This window comes from Mytilus trossulus, chromosome 13 (assembly GCF_036588685.1).
Source record: "Mytilus trossulus isolate FHL-02 chromosome 13, PNRI_Mtr1.1.1.hap1, whole genome shotgun sequence".
Taxonomy (NCBI): Eukaryota; Metazoa; Mollusca; class Bivalvia; order Mytilida; family Mytilidae; genus Mytilus; species Mytilus trossulus.
This window is the reverse complement of record NC_086385.1, coordinates 27,378,574-27,395,503: the sequence shown is the minus strand read 5'-3', so window position 1 is coordinate 27,395,503 and position 16,930 is coordinate 27,378,574. Positions and strand designations below refer to the sequence as shown.

At 32.2% G+C, this 16,930-nt stretch overlaps 2 protein-coding genes across 3 annotated transcripts; both read left to right on the top strand.

Annotated features, from left to right (window-relative positions):
* The first annotated feature begins 795 nt into the window (after positions 1-795).
* LOC134694972 (uncharacterized) lies at positions 796-5,799 on the top strand. The gene is made up of 6 exons (XM_063556099.1): positions 796-883; positions 1,472-1,725; positions 2,924-3,134; positions 3,564-3,713; positions 4,348-4,476; positions 5,596-5,799. Exons 1-6 carry the CDS (start codon positions 799-801, stop codon positions 5,700-5,702), a joined length of 936 nt encoding a protein of 311 aa, XP_063412169.1. The 5' UTR covers positions 796-798; the 3' UTR covers positions 5,703-5,799.
* A 4,211-nt stretch (positions 5,800-10,010) lies between these two features.
* On the top strand, positions 10,011-15,855 carry LOC134694973 (uncharacterized). Of its 2 annotated transcripts, XM_063556101.1 has the most exons (7): positions 10,011-10,436; positions 10,920-11,009; positions 11,348-11,595; positions 13,047-13,227; positions 13,606-13,743; positions 14,825-14,953; positions 15,709-15,855. In XM_063556101.1, the coding sequence occupies exons 2-7, from the start codon at positions 10,937-10,939 to the stop codon at positions 15,774-15,776; spliced, it is 837 nt and encodes a 278-aa protein (XP_063412171.1). In that variant the 5' UTR covers positions 10,011-10,436; positions 10,920-10,936; the 3' UTR covers positions 15,777-15,855. The 2 variants fall into 2 exon arrangements, with proteins under 2 accessions (XP_063412171.1, XP_063412172.1); XM_063556102.1 differs by lacking the exon at positions 10,920-11,009.
* The last annotated feature ends 1,075 nt before the right edge of the window (positions 15,856-16,930 follow it).

Here is a 16,930-nt window from a genome sequence, read left to right as displayed (position 1 = left end):
CTTATTCTGAGATCGGACTCGGCTTTCTATTGAACTGAGTATTACTGTGTGTATTGTTATGAATGTTTTTCTACATAAGCTAGAGGTATAGGGAGAGTGTTGACATCTCACAAAACATGTCTAAACACACCGCAATTTCTGCGCCAGGCCCCTGTCCGTTGTTAGTCTTGTATAAATTTTTTTATTTTATTTAAGTTTATTTAAATGTTTTAGAGTTAAGAGTGACTTCCATTGTCACTGAAATAGTACACAATTTGATTTAAGGGCCAGCTAAGAACCATCACCGGTTTCAGGATTTTCTCTCAAGCTATAAATAAAAAATTCTCAAAAACTAGAAAATCCCGAAATTGGGGATGTGAGACAACAATCTGACCAAAGAGGAGTAACATGTTTTTTATACATTCATTTAACACATCGTGATAGGAAAATACTTTACTGATGTCTCAAAGATATGAAATTGTATCTGTTAATTAAAATACACATTACTACCAAACATTTGTAGTGACATTATATTGTTAAAATTTCCCTTTTAATGATCCATATTTTTACATTTCTAAGCTTCAACTTGACATTGCTAACTGTCACACTTCAAAGTTGCAACTCAGAATGTCAAGCTAGAAATGAAAAAATATCGAAAACTTGAATATTTTGAGAGGATAACAGGATTATGTCCTTCGAATTGAAAAAAAAAATCGGTTATCGCAAATTAAATAGAGTACATACAGACAACATGTAAGTTAGTTAAAGAAATTTAAAATATTTTTGGAATGCAGTTTTTGCTTAACTTTCAGAGAGATCATGGCTTTGAAAATGTCCGCTGCTGCGATGGCCGTGATGTTGGTGATATCAGTCCATATCTGCCATGGAAAAACTCCAGTGACATGTATGTCTATTTCTGTTTTCTCTTATATGATTATTTGACGCATCTTCTATCAATTCAGTACTGATGGTAAGATTTGAGGTTAAATGTACATAAATTAAAATTTTAACAGGACCGCATCAATAGATTAATGAACACTCGCAACATCTAAGTGGAACGGAATGTATATAAATTGTTTTAACTTGTTTCAAAATCCACTACAAATAAATATGTTGAAACTAACATTGATTGAACACAACAGTGAATTCGTTATCTATGAGTGTAAATTACCTTTTTGTTATCTTTCGCCTTTAGATTGTTCGAAGATCCAATAAAATATGACGTACTGTGGATTCTATATTTTTTGTGAGTTACAATTTTCGTGGAGTAAAACAAACGTCGTGGGTATTTGATTTCGTGGTTCATCAAACGTCTGCATACAATCTCATATAAAAAAAGATTCGTTGATTATCTGTTTCCATGAACCCACGATAATTGGTACCCCACGGAAAATGAGGAATCCACAGTTATGTAAAATGTATCTAATTTATCTGTGTATAATCAAACGTTTTCCCTTCAAGTTGAATATTAACTTTGTTTATGATTTGTCAGATGCTTTTCCAATTGATACATGTGTCTCTGATCCATATCTTGTTGATGAAACTAGCATGGCTATCATGAAGTTTGACGGTGATTTTGGCAGCCGGGAATGTAGACAAATATCATTCATAACTCCAAAATATGCTTTCTATTCATATACCATGTGCATGAAAGAACTTTACTACAGTAGCCCAAAGTGTCAGAGTAAAGTTAACTTCAAGTGGTATTGGTCTGACTACAACGACTTTGATTATCATTATGATGAGGTAATATATATTGTACAGATATGAATTAAAAGCGAAGTAACGGTAGGACGAAAACAATAATGAGATAAATATACCAGTAGTTGTTATTACTACTTAATGCCGCATGCTTAGCGGTGAAGCACCATTGTGGACTTTTCTTTTTTAATTTTCCTCAGCGATCGTTATTTTTGTGATTTTACTTTTAACAAGTTTTAACCACAAGACCAGCGAGTCTGTCATTATCCAATAATGATAATTATAATGATTGTTTATTTATTTTAGAATTTGTTTTATTATATTATAAGTATGAATTGATGTTTACTTTGAAAGAGGACGTAGTCAGTATAATTATCATTTATTCAAAAATGCAGGTCACAAAATTCATTTAAAATTCACAGTTGAATATGTATTTTGTATGTTTGTATGTATAAGGCTTATGAAAATGTCTGATGACATTGGATTCATGCTGGAGGATGGATAATACATATTTCGTCAAATCAATTAGTTCTGATCATCATTTTCTTGTCATCGAGTTCGTCAAACAAAATCAACAACTAGGCATTTGGATATGAAATCACTGTAAATGTATACAAGTATCGTGTTCGTTCTCCTATTTTTTCTGCAAGCCTTTACCGTTTGGAAAGTATAAGTTATCTACATAGCTTACTTAATAAATTGTACAACGACAAGACGTCTCAAAGCAGACTAGAATATGTAACACGGTTGTGATACGAATTTTATCTGTGTTATTTAATGCATCATTTGTTTGGAAAATAACCAAAAACAAATTTGACCGTTATATTTTAATAAATGTATAAAAAGTATAATCACAAAAATACTGAACTCCGAGGAAAATTCAATCGGAAAGTCCATAATCACATGGCAAAATCAAATAACAATAAACATGAATGGACAACAACTGTGCTATACATGAATGTTCTAATGTAGAAAATGGTGGACTGATCCTGGTATTATAGCGCTAAACTGCTCACGTGTACGACAGTCTTATTAAATTCCGTTATATTTACAACGATGAGTGAATAAAACAGACGTAAAACATAAAATAGTAAAAATATGGGTGCAGCAGTCATCACCGTGTTACAATCTTAAAACAAGCAAAAGCCATCATTAAACCTTTCTGATTGTTATATTTGACTTCTTCGTTAATTATGTATTCGTCCTTATCTAAGGTTTTTGGTACTATTTTCATTCTTTTAAGATACTAGGAGAAGACTGTTCAGGCAACTCATATAGGAGAATATTTTCACGATGTTTAACCGATGTTAATCATGTTTCGTTTGAATTAAAAAAATCAAAACGTGAGAATAATGGTTATAACAGATATGATGACAGAAAACAACAGGAATTGATTCCAGACAAACTAAATGATACTTTTAGTATTCAAATTGAAACAAAATGGGAATACAATTGTAAGTATTTTTATTTCTATTATATACTAAGGTTATTTCATGATTCCAAATTTCTCAATACTACATGCATGATATTAACTTGGAAAAAAATGTATGTAGCATCATTGTATTGTATATTTATACTTCAAATAACTAGCTGTTTGCACAAAGCCTATAGAACAATCTATTGCAAGACTGCAACATAAACCCACTGTTACTATAACATTTCAATCTTACTACACATTGAAGGAAAATTGAAGACTTCAGGGGGGGTGCCCTATTTACAACTTCATTAAATAAAATAAAACGTTCTTTTATCATATTCATACTACTGTTAGATTTTAAGGGATAAGTACTTACACTCGAACAAGTGCAGATTTCGATGACATTGAGTTTCTGAAATGCCTTTAACTGTTTACATTATGCTCATATGCCATTTTTTATGTTTAGATGGCTTGATTGGTGGAATAGCAGGTGGAATCGTTGGTATGTTTGTCCTCACAGCAGTAGGAATTTATTTGTGTGTCAACTGTCGCCGTAGGAAACGGCTGACAGGAAGATACTGTTGTGCATGTCCCACATACAGACCCAAATGCTCGAGTGAGTTTCGTTTTTCTTTTCTTTCCCGTACATTCTGGAACATTGCATTTAGAATATGATCACATTGACTTGCATTTAATGTGAAAAGATTCTCTTTATACCATATTCAATGTCTTACTATTTAATTTGCTTCGATCATGAGTAAGATAAAAAAAAAAGGTGACTGCCACTGATTGTCAAATAACTTACCAATCAATCACACTATTAAAAAATACACGAATTTGATGTCTTTCTGTAAATTCCTTTTTCCGAACATGTTTGTAATATTTAAAAAAAATATCTAAAACATATGAAAACGAAATCGAATACATACTGTGTATTATTTGGAAAATTATAGACTAAACCATAAGGATTTGTATTTAACTTCCTAAACAAAGAAAATTCAACAAATAAAGCTCTTTTTATTTCAGGCTACGAACAATCAACCGCAATTCTTATTCTCAAACAAAATGACCACTCGAACTAGTGTGAAAATTGATATAATGGTGGTTCTTAAATTTTTTGACATGTATACACATATTTAGAAAATTTCAATATCTCCTTATCTGCATTTGAACAAATGTTTTAATAGTAACAATGATTGTCAAAGCAAAAGAGGAACAGCACTGTTTAATGCAGTATAAATAATTTTCAGAGTTAATGACAGAAGGATTAGCCCAAGGTTTCTCAGCAGAATGTGCTGTAGCTGGTATATTGATGTGTTCCTGCGTACTATGTAGACGACAAACACGTAATGGACAAGAGGAAGATAAATGTGAAAAAGGTATAAAAATCAAAGAGCAGAATACAACCCAAAACCCCCATTTGGGTATTCAACACGGCCAGAAAATCCTGCATCCAGGTGCGGATTAAAGATGAACCCTAAACAAAAATGTATACGCGCTTAACGAAAATGGATATCAAACTAAACTCCGAAACTTATAAATGAATTATAGTTTTTTTTCAAAAACATTACCAACAAATGCTTCTAAAAATGTGACTGAAAAATGCCACTAACAATGCCGAGAATGTAAACTTCCAAGTAAAGCATAATATATGATTTAAAACAATGGAGTGTGGTGTCTGATGGAATTTCACACTGTCTAAGTACTGTTGTTGATAAATAATTTACATGATGTTTCACTTTGGCAAAAAGTTTCTTTTGAATCGTTCAAATTATTAAGATGAACGCCATGACAATCAAGCAAAAAGGACAAACAAAACAACTATAAAAAAACATAAAAAAACTAAATACCATAGGTAACAAGAACAAAACCAAAAACCTGGGGTGATCCCAGATGTTCTGGAATGGTAAGCAGCCGTTGACTTGTTTATGTTAGTAAAACCTGGTGTTATATCTAATTTTAGTGATCACAAAGGGGGAAGTTTTGTTATAAATGAGTCGATTTTTGCAAACATAAGTTAAATGTGAAACAGATGCCAAACCATTTGATATAGTACTATCCAATAACAATACAAGATCAAGTGAATTTCTTCTCAATATATACATTTCTAGCAACTAATATAATGCATTAAAAGAAGGACCGCAATATCCATTACAGAATTTACCAAAAGCTATGAATGTTATATGTTTCCTGTAATACTGCTGCACATAACTACTCGTGTGGCTTCTGTTGATTATGTTTTGTGTGTTCCTTTTACAATATATGTACTATTAGAACGTTTTCACCATTCGGTGTAGACATGCTAGTTCATTTAATGTGATAATTTTGCGATTGACTGGTCGGTATTACTCAATTGCCAAAATAACAAAAAACAACATTTAAATAAATCGATTATTAATTGTTTCTCTCTTTTGTTTGCGATCATTAAATAACTCATTTATTCATAATACAGATGTATGTCGAATAATGCATTTGTTTTTTTTTATATGTATTTTTAGTTACTATGGGAATTGATTACACCTCGTCTGATGCAGAGGATAAATGGGAAACCGTAAAGGGCTTGCAAGATCCAGACACAGTTCCTCTTATTCAGTGTGACAACTAAAGTGGCAGACGACATATGAAGATCAGGACAAAAAACATGAATTGACTGCAAATAGAAAACATTATTTTTTCCATAATGTAATTAATATATAAATGAATGAGTATTGAAAATTGCAGAAAAAAAAGCATTAAAAATCTGATTTTAAAAGTACATTCCTAAAATTGCACTTTATTTAAAATGGCAAACTATAAAGCAATCAATCAAAAGAACAATTAAAAATAAACTGATATTATCCTGACAGTTTCGGTACACGCATTTTCCAGAGAAAAAAGTTTGTTAAACCAGATTTTATAGCTAGCTAAACGATCCAATTGTACGACAGCGATTTTTCTGTTGTATTGATTAAAATAACTGCAATAATGTTACCATTAATCAGAGTTTAATTTCGAATAGGATCAATAATATGTTCCTTTGAGGGTTGCCACGTTACAATCATGGTACTTTACCTGGACTTGTTTGAATGTGACTTCAAAATATCATAACCAACACACTGATAACAACTTGTCGATCAGAAACTGCTGTGCTAATTTTTTAGCCTATCGAATTCAAATACATTGTAACTATGTGTTTTTATTTTGTCTATAGTTACATGTGTACTTTTATTGTAGCCCTCTTCGTTTGTCAATTTTTCTTTCAACTTTGAATTTTAAAAAGATGTGGTATGTGTGCAAATAGGACAAGATCAACAAGAGACCAAATGACTCAGAAATTCATAAATATAGTTCACCGTGCGGCCGTCAACATTGATCAAATCCAATACCGCGAAGTCTGCTATGTGCGGGATACGAAATCTTTTACTGATTTAGTATCATTGAAATGGACATGCTGAGAGTTTTAAGTTTGTTGCACATGTTAATTTGTGATACATAACTTGCTTCCAAATCAGTTTCAGCGTACCTTTTTGGAATTTGTGAATTAAATATCTTTAAACTTCGCTGTTTATTTTATCAAAAGGATGATTTAAATGCATTTATAAGTCCGAAAGAAATTTACAAGCCAACGTTTATAAAGCAAACACAAAAAGACAACACATGACAGACTCTACACAACACTACATAAAAACATATTTATCGACCTAAAACATAAGTTGCCAAACCCGGTGCTCTCCCTAAACAGATCCTGCTTTACATGCGACAGACGTCATGCTACTCATGTTGAATTCAAATTCGTTAAGGAGTCTTATTCGGTTATGATTCAATTTAGTGAAAAAGGACAGAATTATAGTGACGAGAAGTTGAACATATCTGTGGCCATGAGTAACACATATTTTCCATAACGATCATCCATCCATCCATCTGGAAAATACAAAAAGGATAACTTAAACCAGAAGAACCGTTCTTGTCAGCAGCAATTCTCTTTCAAGTAAATTATGATTGGAAACTCGGATTCTGAGGTATGATATCAATTTGGAGATATATACTCATTATATAGGTGCTGCTCGAATGTTGCTACTTTGAACAAAAGAAAGGGAAAGTTCACAATTTGGAAACTGAATTCATCCGTTATTCTCAATTTTTAACTAATCAAAACGAATATGTTCGTAGTATCTATTATGAATTTGATTTGTTCGCAATACCGTTTGGCATTTTGGGATCATCAATGCTCTCAAACTTGTTTATTTGGGCCTTTTTGACTTAGACATAGACATAGAGCATGTAAGTGACTAAAAGAGATAATTAGAAAAAAAATCCTGAATCTATACCATGCTACTGATAGATGTTTTTGTCTATTATATAAATGAAGAGATAATGCAAAATTAAACATAAACGGTGCTTTAATTAAAGGTTAATAAGACATTTACTGCTGCTTATAAGATAATTAACATGACTTGATCAGGACTAAAAGTATGCACACCCAAATTGAAATATTTCAAGTTGGTAGTGAATAAAGCTATAGTATGCGTATGTATTGTATGGTCTTATTACAGGTATGCATTTCATATAAAATACTTTTACCTGTATCACATTTTAAAAACAAATATACTACCACCACACCAGTGACATCGCAGAAACTTATTTCATCTGGGTTTTTTTTATAATGTATTCCTTTGCTGTGCCGTTCAACCATTGTACCACTTTTAGTGAAGCATAAAAGAGGGACGAAAGATGCAAAAGGGACAGTCAAACTCATAAATGCAAATCAAACTGACAACGCCGTAGCCAAAAATGAAAAAGACAAACAGAAAAACTATAGTACACATGACACAACATAGAAAACAAAAGAATAAACAAAACGAACCCCACCAAAAAATAGGGGTGATCGCAGGTGCTCCGGAATAGTGATAAAACACTCGTAAAATGTATGCTAGTCAGGAGTCTGTTCTTCAGTTGCTGTCCTTTAATTGCTTAAGGAGTATTTGTTTGTGGTTCAGAAAGACGTATTGGGACGACGTAAAATACCCAGAAATCTAACTTTGTTTGCTAGTACACTTTCTGTAATTCGAAAGGTATCCAATACTGTGAAGAAAGATTCAATTCTTGATATATGTTGAAATTGCAAAGAAATAAAGAACATATCTAAGATTATACAGGATTTTCTTCTTGCCAAGAGTAGTGAGTGTAAATTTTGATTTTCCAAACAAATGTAAATTGACCTTATAGAACTAGATTAAAGGATAAATATGGTTAAAAAAATGGCATTTCATTGTAATATAAAAATAAAGCGTTCATATTAAATAAAGCTGTCTCATTTGCAATCATACCACAACTTCCTCTGTCTATTTGACATTATTCGCTTTATTGCATGTTCACTATAGTTCATCAATATTAACTAGGTTAATCTCAATATTTAGCTTTATGAACTATGAAAATAACTCTTGCTTAGCACTTACTACACAACACTGATTGTTGAATCTCCGAAACACAGTAGTTTTAATCTGCCATTTCACTATGAAATGTAGTTCATCTTTTTCTTTTCCATGAATAGAATAAGTATAACATAAAGAAAATGTCTTTTTTTATTATTATAATATAAAAATGCAGGTTTCGATATTTTACAATACAAATGTTATGATAAAGGAAGAGACACTAGAAATGAAAAAAACAGATGTGTAACAATGAAGCAGCGAAACAACAATTTAAAAGGGATTATTCAAAAGCATCGAAAATAAGTTATCAATTATCATGTTTTTTTCAAAAACTGTTATAACAGTAGCATAAAAATTAACAAGAAACATAACACATAAATATATTTAAAAAAAGAAGATCTGGTATGATTGCCAATGACACAACTATCCCTAAGAGACCAAACTAACACAGAAATTAACAATTATAGGTCACCGATCGGGGTTCAACAATGAGCAAAGTCCATACCGCATAGTAAGCAATAAAAATGCCCAGCAATGACAATGTAAAACAATTCAAACAAGAAAAGTAATGGCCTAATTTTTATATACAAAAAAAATAACGAAAAACAAATATGTAACATATAAACAAACGACAACCACTGAATTACAGGCTCCTGACTTAGGACAGACACATACATGCAGACTGTGGCGGGATTAAACATGTTATCAGGATCCAAACACTCCCCTTACCTGGGATAGTGGTATAACAATACAACATAAGAACGAACTAAATAAATCAGTTGAAAAGGGCTTAAATCATTAGATGGATGAAAATGTATTGAATATCTTTACTAACAGACTAACTTGATTATTCTATTTATTGTCGGGCACTTTCGTAACCCCTATCTACTTCATAGATAGACGAACCATTCTCTACATCCTCGCCATGCGTATTCACTGAATTAGACTTTCGATAAATGATTGTTATCCATCATTTTCTACTTTTGAAAAATGCCTGTACTAAGTCATGAATATGACAGATGTTGTGCATTCGATTGGTGTGTTTGAAAACAAAACTTTACGATTTCAGCTTTCCAATTTTGAACTTTCCATTTCTTAGTAGCAACATTCCAGTAGCACCTGCATACGGGGTATATATCTCCTAATTGATACGATATTCCCGTGTTTGCATTTCCTATGATCATGATTTTCTTGATAAAGGGTTGCTGCTCACATGCAAGGAAGCTATTAAACCAAGAGTTCCAAATGGTGAAATTGAAATCATTCCTTCGTAAATTTTACGGACGCCATCACAAGTTGGTTGACCGTTATGGAATAACTGTTTCACAAATGATATCAAATATGTTCCTAACATCGTAACTACAATCCCATTTCCATTCATGAATGAGACCTACCGAATTAGATTATTTACCAGAATTGTTTTCACATAAACAACACGACGGGTGCCACATTTGGAGCAGGATTAGCTTACCCTTCCGGAACACATGAGTTCACCCCTTGTTTTTGTTGGGGTTCGTGTTGCTTATTATTTTAGTTTTCTATGCTGTGTCATTTATACTATTGTTTGTCTGTTTGGTTTTTGTTTCATTGTTAGCCATGGTGTTGTCAGCTTATTTTCGATCTATGGGTTTAACTGTCCCTTCGGTATCTTTCGTCCTTCTTTTATCATATGATTTTGCCATTGGATTTGGGACTTGTCGTTTTGAATTTCCTCCGAGTTCAGTATTTTGTGTAATTGTACTTTGTATCTGTATCATAGTTATTTTTAACTTTCAACAAACACACTATACGTGTATTTTTATGGATATCTTTGATAATACGATATTTTGTATTTACATATCGACGTAGTAAAGGGAAATATTTCAACGTACCATGTAGACCAAAGGTACAGGCGGATGTATACAATTTTATTTTAACTACGATCCAAGGTAATGTGTTGTGATGATTTCTATTATTTGTATTATTCTCTGAACTTCCTTATTGATCGTTGTTATAGTATGATAGAACTTGACAAGGGACTTTGTTTGCCAATAGTTCTGAGTACCTGGTTTTAGGTTGTTAATGACATGAGCTAAAGTATTTAAATATTGTATGTATGTATTTTTATTGCGATTTTGTTATGTCAGACAAGGATGTGAGGAGCATTATGGATGTATGGCGATTACATGAAAAAACTGCAAAAAACATATATGTCAGATTTCCGATTGTGAGAAATATATTAACATTATTCGCTGTGAAAGAAACATCGCAATAAAAATAAACAGAACTAGAAACTGTAAAAATATCCTGATTTTTTTTAAAGATCAGAGATATTGTGTTAAGATTGAAACCCCTCGTTTAACAAAAATGAAATAGATCACATATCCACTACAGAACATGTGTAATAAGGTTAAAGGAATTTTGACTTTCAGAGAGCAAATTATTGAAAATGTCGGCTGCTGAATTGGCCATGATGTTGATAGTATCAGTCCGTATTTGCCATGGACAAAACCCATTGACATGTATGTTGATTTATGTGTTCTGCTTTCTGCTTTTTTGTCGTATCTTCTGTAAATTCAGTAATGATACATAAAGTAAGATTTGACTTCAAATAAATGTTAAATGTACAGCAGATCTTGAATTTTAATTGAACGAGATAATAGATTAATGAACATTGAGTAAACATCAATTTCAATTCATTCATTTGTGAATGACCTTTTTTGTATCTTTTGCCTCTCTTTGGTTCGAAAATCAAATAATAATATGACAAAACGTTAAATGTATCGAAGTTATCTTTCTCTAATCAAACGTATGCTTTTTAGCTGAGTATTGACTTTTTCTATTTCACATGTTCCATTAGATACATTTCCAACTGATTCGTGTGTCACTGCTCCGTATCTTGTTGATGAAAACACCATGATTATCATGAAGTTTGAAGGTGATTTTGGCGGTCAGGAATGTAGAAAAATGTCATTCACAACTCCAAAATCTGCTTTCTACTCATATACAATGTCTATAAAAGAACTTTACTATAGTAGCCAAAATTGTGAAAGTACAGTTTACTTCAAAAGGCGTGGTTCTGACAACAGCTATGCTTATAATAATCAGGTAATATATATATATATGTGTTATTGTACAGGTATGATTTTCATATGTTTCAGTGTAGACTGTATATTAAAGGAGTAGGTCCGGTAAGAGCCCTTTTTGGCCCCAAAATATAGCAGTTTTACAAAATTGTTAAAATGTAAACTTTTAGCTATTTATTGGAAAGTAGAATGGTTCTGCTACATAAATATTGGCTGTTTTTGACAGTGCAATGCACATTTATTCAGTACAAGCACCATTACATCATGCTAAATCACTGAAATCTTCACAATTCTAGCATTTTAGTTAAATTTTAGACGGTTTCCGTGTAAAACGAAAGTGGCCCCATTCGTGTTCATCCAAAATATTGAAATGTAAGTTGTATTTGATGATTATATATAAAAGAGGGACGAAAGACACCAAAGGGACAGTCAAACTCATACATCTAAGACAAACTGACAACGCCATGGCTAAAAATGAAAAACAAAAACAGAAAAACAAAAGTACACATGACACAACATAGAAAACTAAAGAATAAACAACACGAACCCCACCAAAAACTAGGGGTGATCTCAGGTGCTCCGGAAGGGTTAGCAGATCCTGCTCCACATGCGGCACCCGTCGCGTTGCTTATGTGATTACAAATCCAGTATATAGTCTAATTCGGTAGGTCAAATTTATGAAAGGGAAGGGGATTGTAGTTACGACGTAAGGAACATATCTGATATCATTTGTGAAACGGTTATTCCATAACGGTCATCCAACTCGTGATGGCGTCCGTAAAATTTACGAAGGGATGATTTCAACTTCACCATATAACATATATAAAGGTTGAGGATGAACACGGATGCTTTCATTTTTGAAACAAAACATCTGAAAATTGACATTGTTTCGCATATTTAGTAGATTTTTCATATTTTTGCTTGAATCGGATCGTTTTTAATAACTAAATGAGTTAAAATCTTTCACAAAAAATAATTGAATCAAATCTATCGTCAGATGAAACGGAAGTTTGAGGCCAAAATTGGTCCTACCGGACCTACTCCTATTTGGAATTATACACCAAACAAGGATAAATTCACTAACAAATCTTTTAAATCTTAGAATAGAGTATAAGTATAAAAAACGGTCAAAACAGGTGAGATTTAGGTTTCTCTATTTAATCTGAGAATTTTTTTATTATACATACGAGTGTGGGAGTCTTTACAAGTACTTAAATTGAAAAAATAGTATATCGATGAAAAACGCTTTTTTGAAGTTTTAAAGTAGTGTGTAATAGCGTTTTAAATAGCTATAAAAACAGAAAATGACAATTCGCATTTGTGAAGATTTAATCAGATGACAAATAAAATTACGACTTATAGTTCACAAATACTTGTATTTTAATAATTGTTGTCTAATGTAATAGGGCCTTCTTCTTTAAAAACACGATCAATTACCTTTTTCAATGATGAATTTATTTCCTACTTTTTAAGATATCAGGAGATGGCTGTCCAGGAAACACATACATGTTATATGGCAATTACAGAATGTTTTACGAATGTGTAGACCATGCTAGTCATGTTGTATTTGAGCTGACAAAAACGCAGGAAGTATTTCCAGATAAAGTAAATGACACTTTTGAGTTTCAAATTGAGTCGAAATGGCACTATAATTGTGAGTACTTTTATTTCTGCTATATACATGTACTTTGATTATTTAGAAAAAAAAGAAAACGAAAGACCATACGTCAATGATACAGCTACACATGCACACAAATAACAACTAGAGGTCAACATAGAACCATTAACCTCAGAATATAATCGTTTTAAATGTCATGTGTAAAAAAAAAGATATGAATTCATGCAGAAACTGTAGAAGATGTGTAATAATTATAATAATAATGAAATAATAATAATAATAATAGAAATGTTAGTAATGATTATACATCATGTACATCGTCTGACACTTGCATAAGTCATGATGTCGATGAAATTAGGTTGCTACAATGCCATCAACTGTTACGTCTTAGCTCATAAACCATTTATCATTCAGATGGCTTGATTGGTGGTGTCGTTGGGATGTGTGTCCTCACAGCGGTGGGAACCTATGTGTGCATCAACTGTCGCCGACGGAAGCGACTAACAGGGAGATACTGCTGCGCATGTCCAACATACAGATCCAAATACTCTAGTGAGTTTCTTCTCTATTCCCTTCCAGAGCACTTGGTTTCATTCCCGGTTTTTAGGGAAGTTCGTGTTGTTTCTTATTTATTATTTATAACTGTTGATGAAAATGTCCCTTGGTTTTTTTAGTCTTTCTTTACTCCTTGGTTTTGATGGTAATGGTCTATTTCCCTTGAATTCTGAAATAATTGATTTATAATACTAGTATGGACATTTTATCAACTCGGTATCTGTCGAAAAAACATTTGATTTGTATTGAATGTTTATTTGACCCTCTATATATGTATATCTTATTCAACATTGTTCAAGTGTTTATGGTTGAATGCGTTTCGGCTCTTTCTGAGATACAAATCAATGACCGTCCCAGTGATTGTGAATTATCTTACCAATTTACCGCTCAACTAAAAAAACATTCGCATGTTTGTCTTTCTGTTTTGAATTAAATGAAAAACATGCGGATGGATTGGTAAAGAACGTCCTAACCGAGAAACAAATAACGTTGTTTTCATTTTGGGGTACGAAGACTAACATTAAACACAAATCTATAGATTCTGAAACGAAACGACCACTCGAACTAGAAAAATTGAACTATAATTTCAACTGTGACTGCCTATGCTATCTGTGACAATGTTCTACAAATCTTTAAAATAACATGGTTAATTGTAGCATAAAATGTAATTATACGAACTGAATGCTTCTTGTTAATGTCCGAAAAGGGTGTGTTTTCAAAGCATCGATCGTTCATACATTTTTAGTATCAAGCAATCCCTCGATCCATACAAACTGAGCACCAGTAAACGTGTGTACAATCGAATAAAATTTATAAAATTTCGTGCTTTATGACAAACGTATTTGTAAATTTTTAATATTGATAAAAGGATATGTTTTGTTTCCATTTACGAAATGAACTAACCTCAATCAGTTTCAGGTGAATGCTTAAAATACATTAATAAAACTTGACTAATACAAACGCATCACTGAATTAAAGAGTTATCTCCCTAGACCAAGGTCTGCCCCCTTAAGTGCGATAATGATTGTAAAAAACAGAATATGACAGTACTGTTTAATGCAATATTAATCATTTTCAGAGTTAATGATAGAAGGATTAGCCCAAGGTTTCTCAGCTGAATGTGCTGTAGCTGGTATATTGTTGTGTTCCTGCGTACTATGTAGAAGACAAACACGTAATGGACAAGAGGAAGAACGATGTGAAAAAGGTATACATACCTTAAATGGTGTTTTCTTACAAAAACGTATATATGCTGAAAATGTAGATTGTGTAAGTTAGAAATTCATCCAGTTTAAGTACTGTATATAATTAGACTACTGTTTTATGGTGATAAAAAAGCTTCTTTCGACTTGTGTAAAATAGAAGCAAAAGATACGAAAGGAACATTCAAACTCATAAGTTAAAAATAAACATAGAACGTCATGGTAAAAACATTAGTTCAATGAAAGATGTAATAGCTATTAACTTTGTTCGATCTAATGAATTTCCCCTTAAGCATCACTAAATAATTATACATTTCTAGCAACAGATATATTAAACATTTGTTAAAAGTAGAACCGCAATAAAAATTACATAATTACATAATGTCAAAAATATTTTGAATGTTAAGATTGTTCTGTAATATTGTTGCATCCAACTGTCCTGGTATCAACGTTTAATTTTTCCTTTAGTATAATTAAACAGTACTAAGAGGTTGAAGTGGTATTTATTCCCTCTAAAGAACGACGTAAGCATGAGCAAGTTTGCAAATATACATGTAGCTTCATCTAATATAATAGTGTGTCCATGTTGATTTGTGCAGGTGACTGGCCATTGACAGAATTATTCAATCGACATTGACATAGAAAATATCAACACTTATTACATTGTTTGCAATAAATTACATTGATTTCCCAGTGACACTAAAATTATCTGTTTATACTGTATCATGTCTATAGCATTTGTTTCTAAAATGTTTTATAGTAATTATGGAAACTGATTACTCCTCGTCTGATGCAGAGAATAAATGGGAATCCGTGACTGTGACGTGACTCAGCTCCACTTCTTCAGTATGACAGTTAAAATGGCTGACATCTCAAGATCAAGACAAGAAACATAAAATGCTTTCAATAAAAAAATTACATTTATTCATTGATTTTCACTCTTCTATATTAATAATTGCAAGAGAAATAAGTTTAAAACAAACCTGGACAAGGCAAATTCCAAAATTGGCAGTCCATTGACAATGACAAAATCACCCGCTTTCAATCAACAGGACCGAAAACCTACTGTTATAGTTCTGACTTTGTACAGACATTTTCTATCAAATACATGCTTATTAGAGCACGAACTAAAGGTTTGATATTAACGAAAGGAGTGTTATGTGTTACTTATCTTCACTATTTATTCAGGGGAAAGGATAATTAAAAAAACACAAAATAATATTAATACCAAACCCGTTATACACATACTCACAAATATAAGCCCAAATGTAATGTTCCAATTGTCGTAAGCACATTTTTTTCTCTAATCTGAACTACCAAGTTAAGATTGATCACCGGGTTTATAAACAACGGATTCCGTAATTAGAGCAGAATCTGCCTACCTTTCAGGAGTACCGGTACTGGGAAAATCCCAAGTTTTTATTTTTGGTTTGGTTCGTGTTACTTAGTCTTATGTTTTATTAGTTGTGCTTTGTACATTTTGTATAATGTTTATTTATGAATACTTGTAAAAGAAGATGGTCAAGCATTTACCGCATCGGAATTGCTACCTTTTTATGTCAATGCAATTACCTTAGTTGATCTTTGTGCTTGTCCTTGATAAAAAAAAATTGAGATAGTAACTGCAGTTACCTTCCGTTATACTTAATGGACACAAAACACATCTAAGATTACTTTTATTTTCCTCAGCTTTTTTAGAAATTTGATTCCGCGAACTACTGAGTACATACGGTAACCGTATTTTGTGGTATTAAGTAGTTTTTAACATTGCCGCTCGTCTTGCGCTATGGTAAACTGGGTTAGGTTCTAATTCAACTGCTTGCTTGAACACTTCCAGTGCAGACTTCTTGTCTCCAGTAATTTGCAAAGATAATCCAAGAATGTTATATGATATAGCTTTAAAATGATCATCTGGAGGTATAAACACGTTTCCAAGTATTGTAAGATTCAAATATCAAATTGATACTACACATTTTTCAACA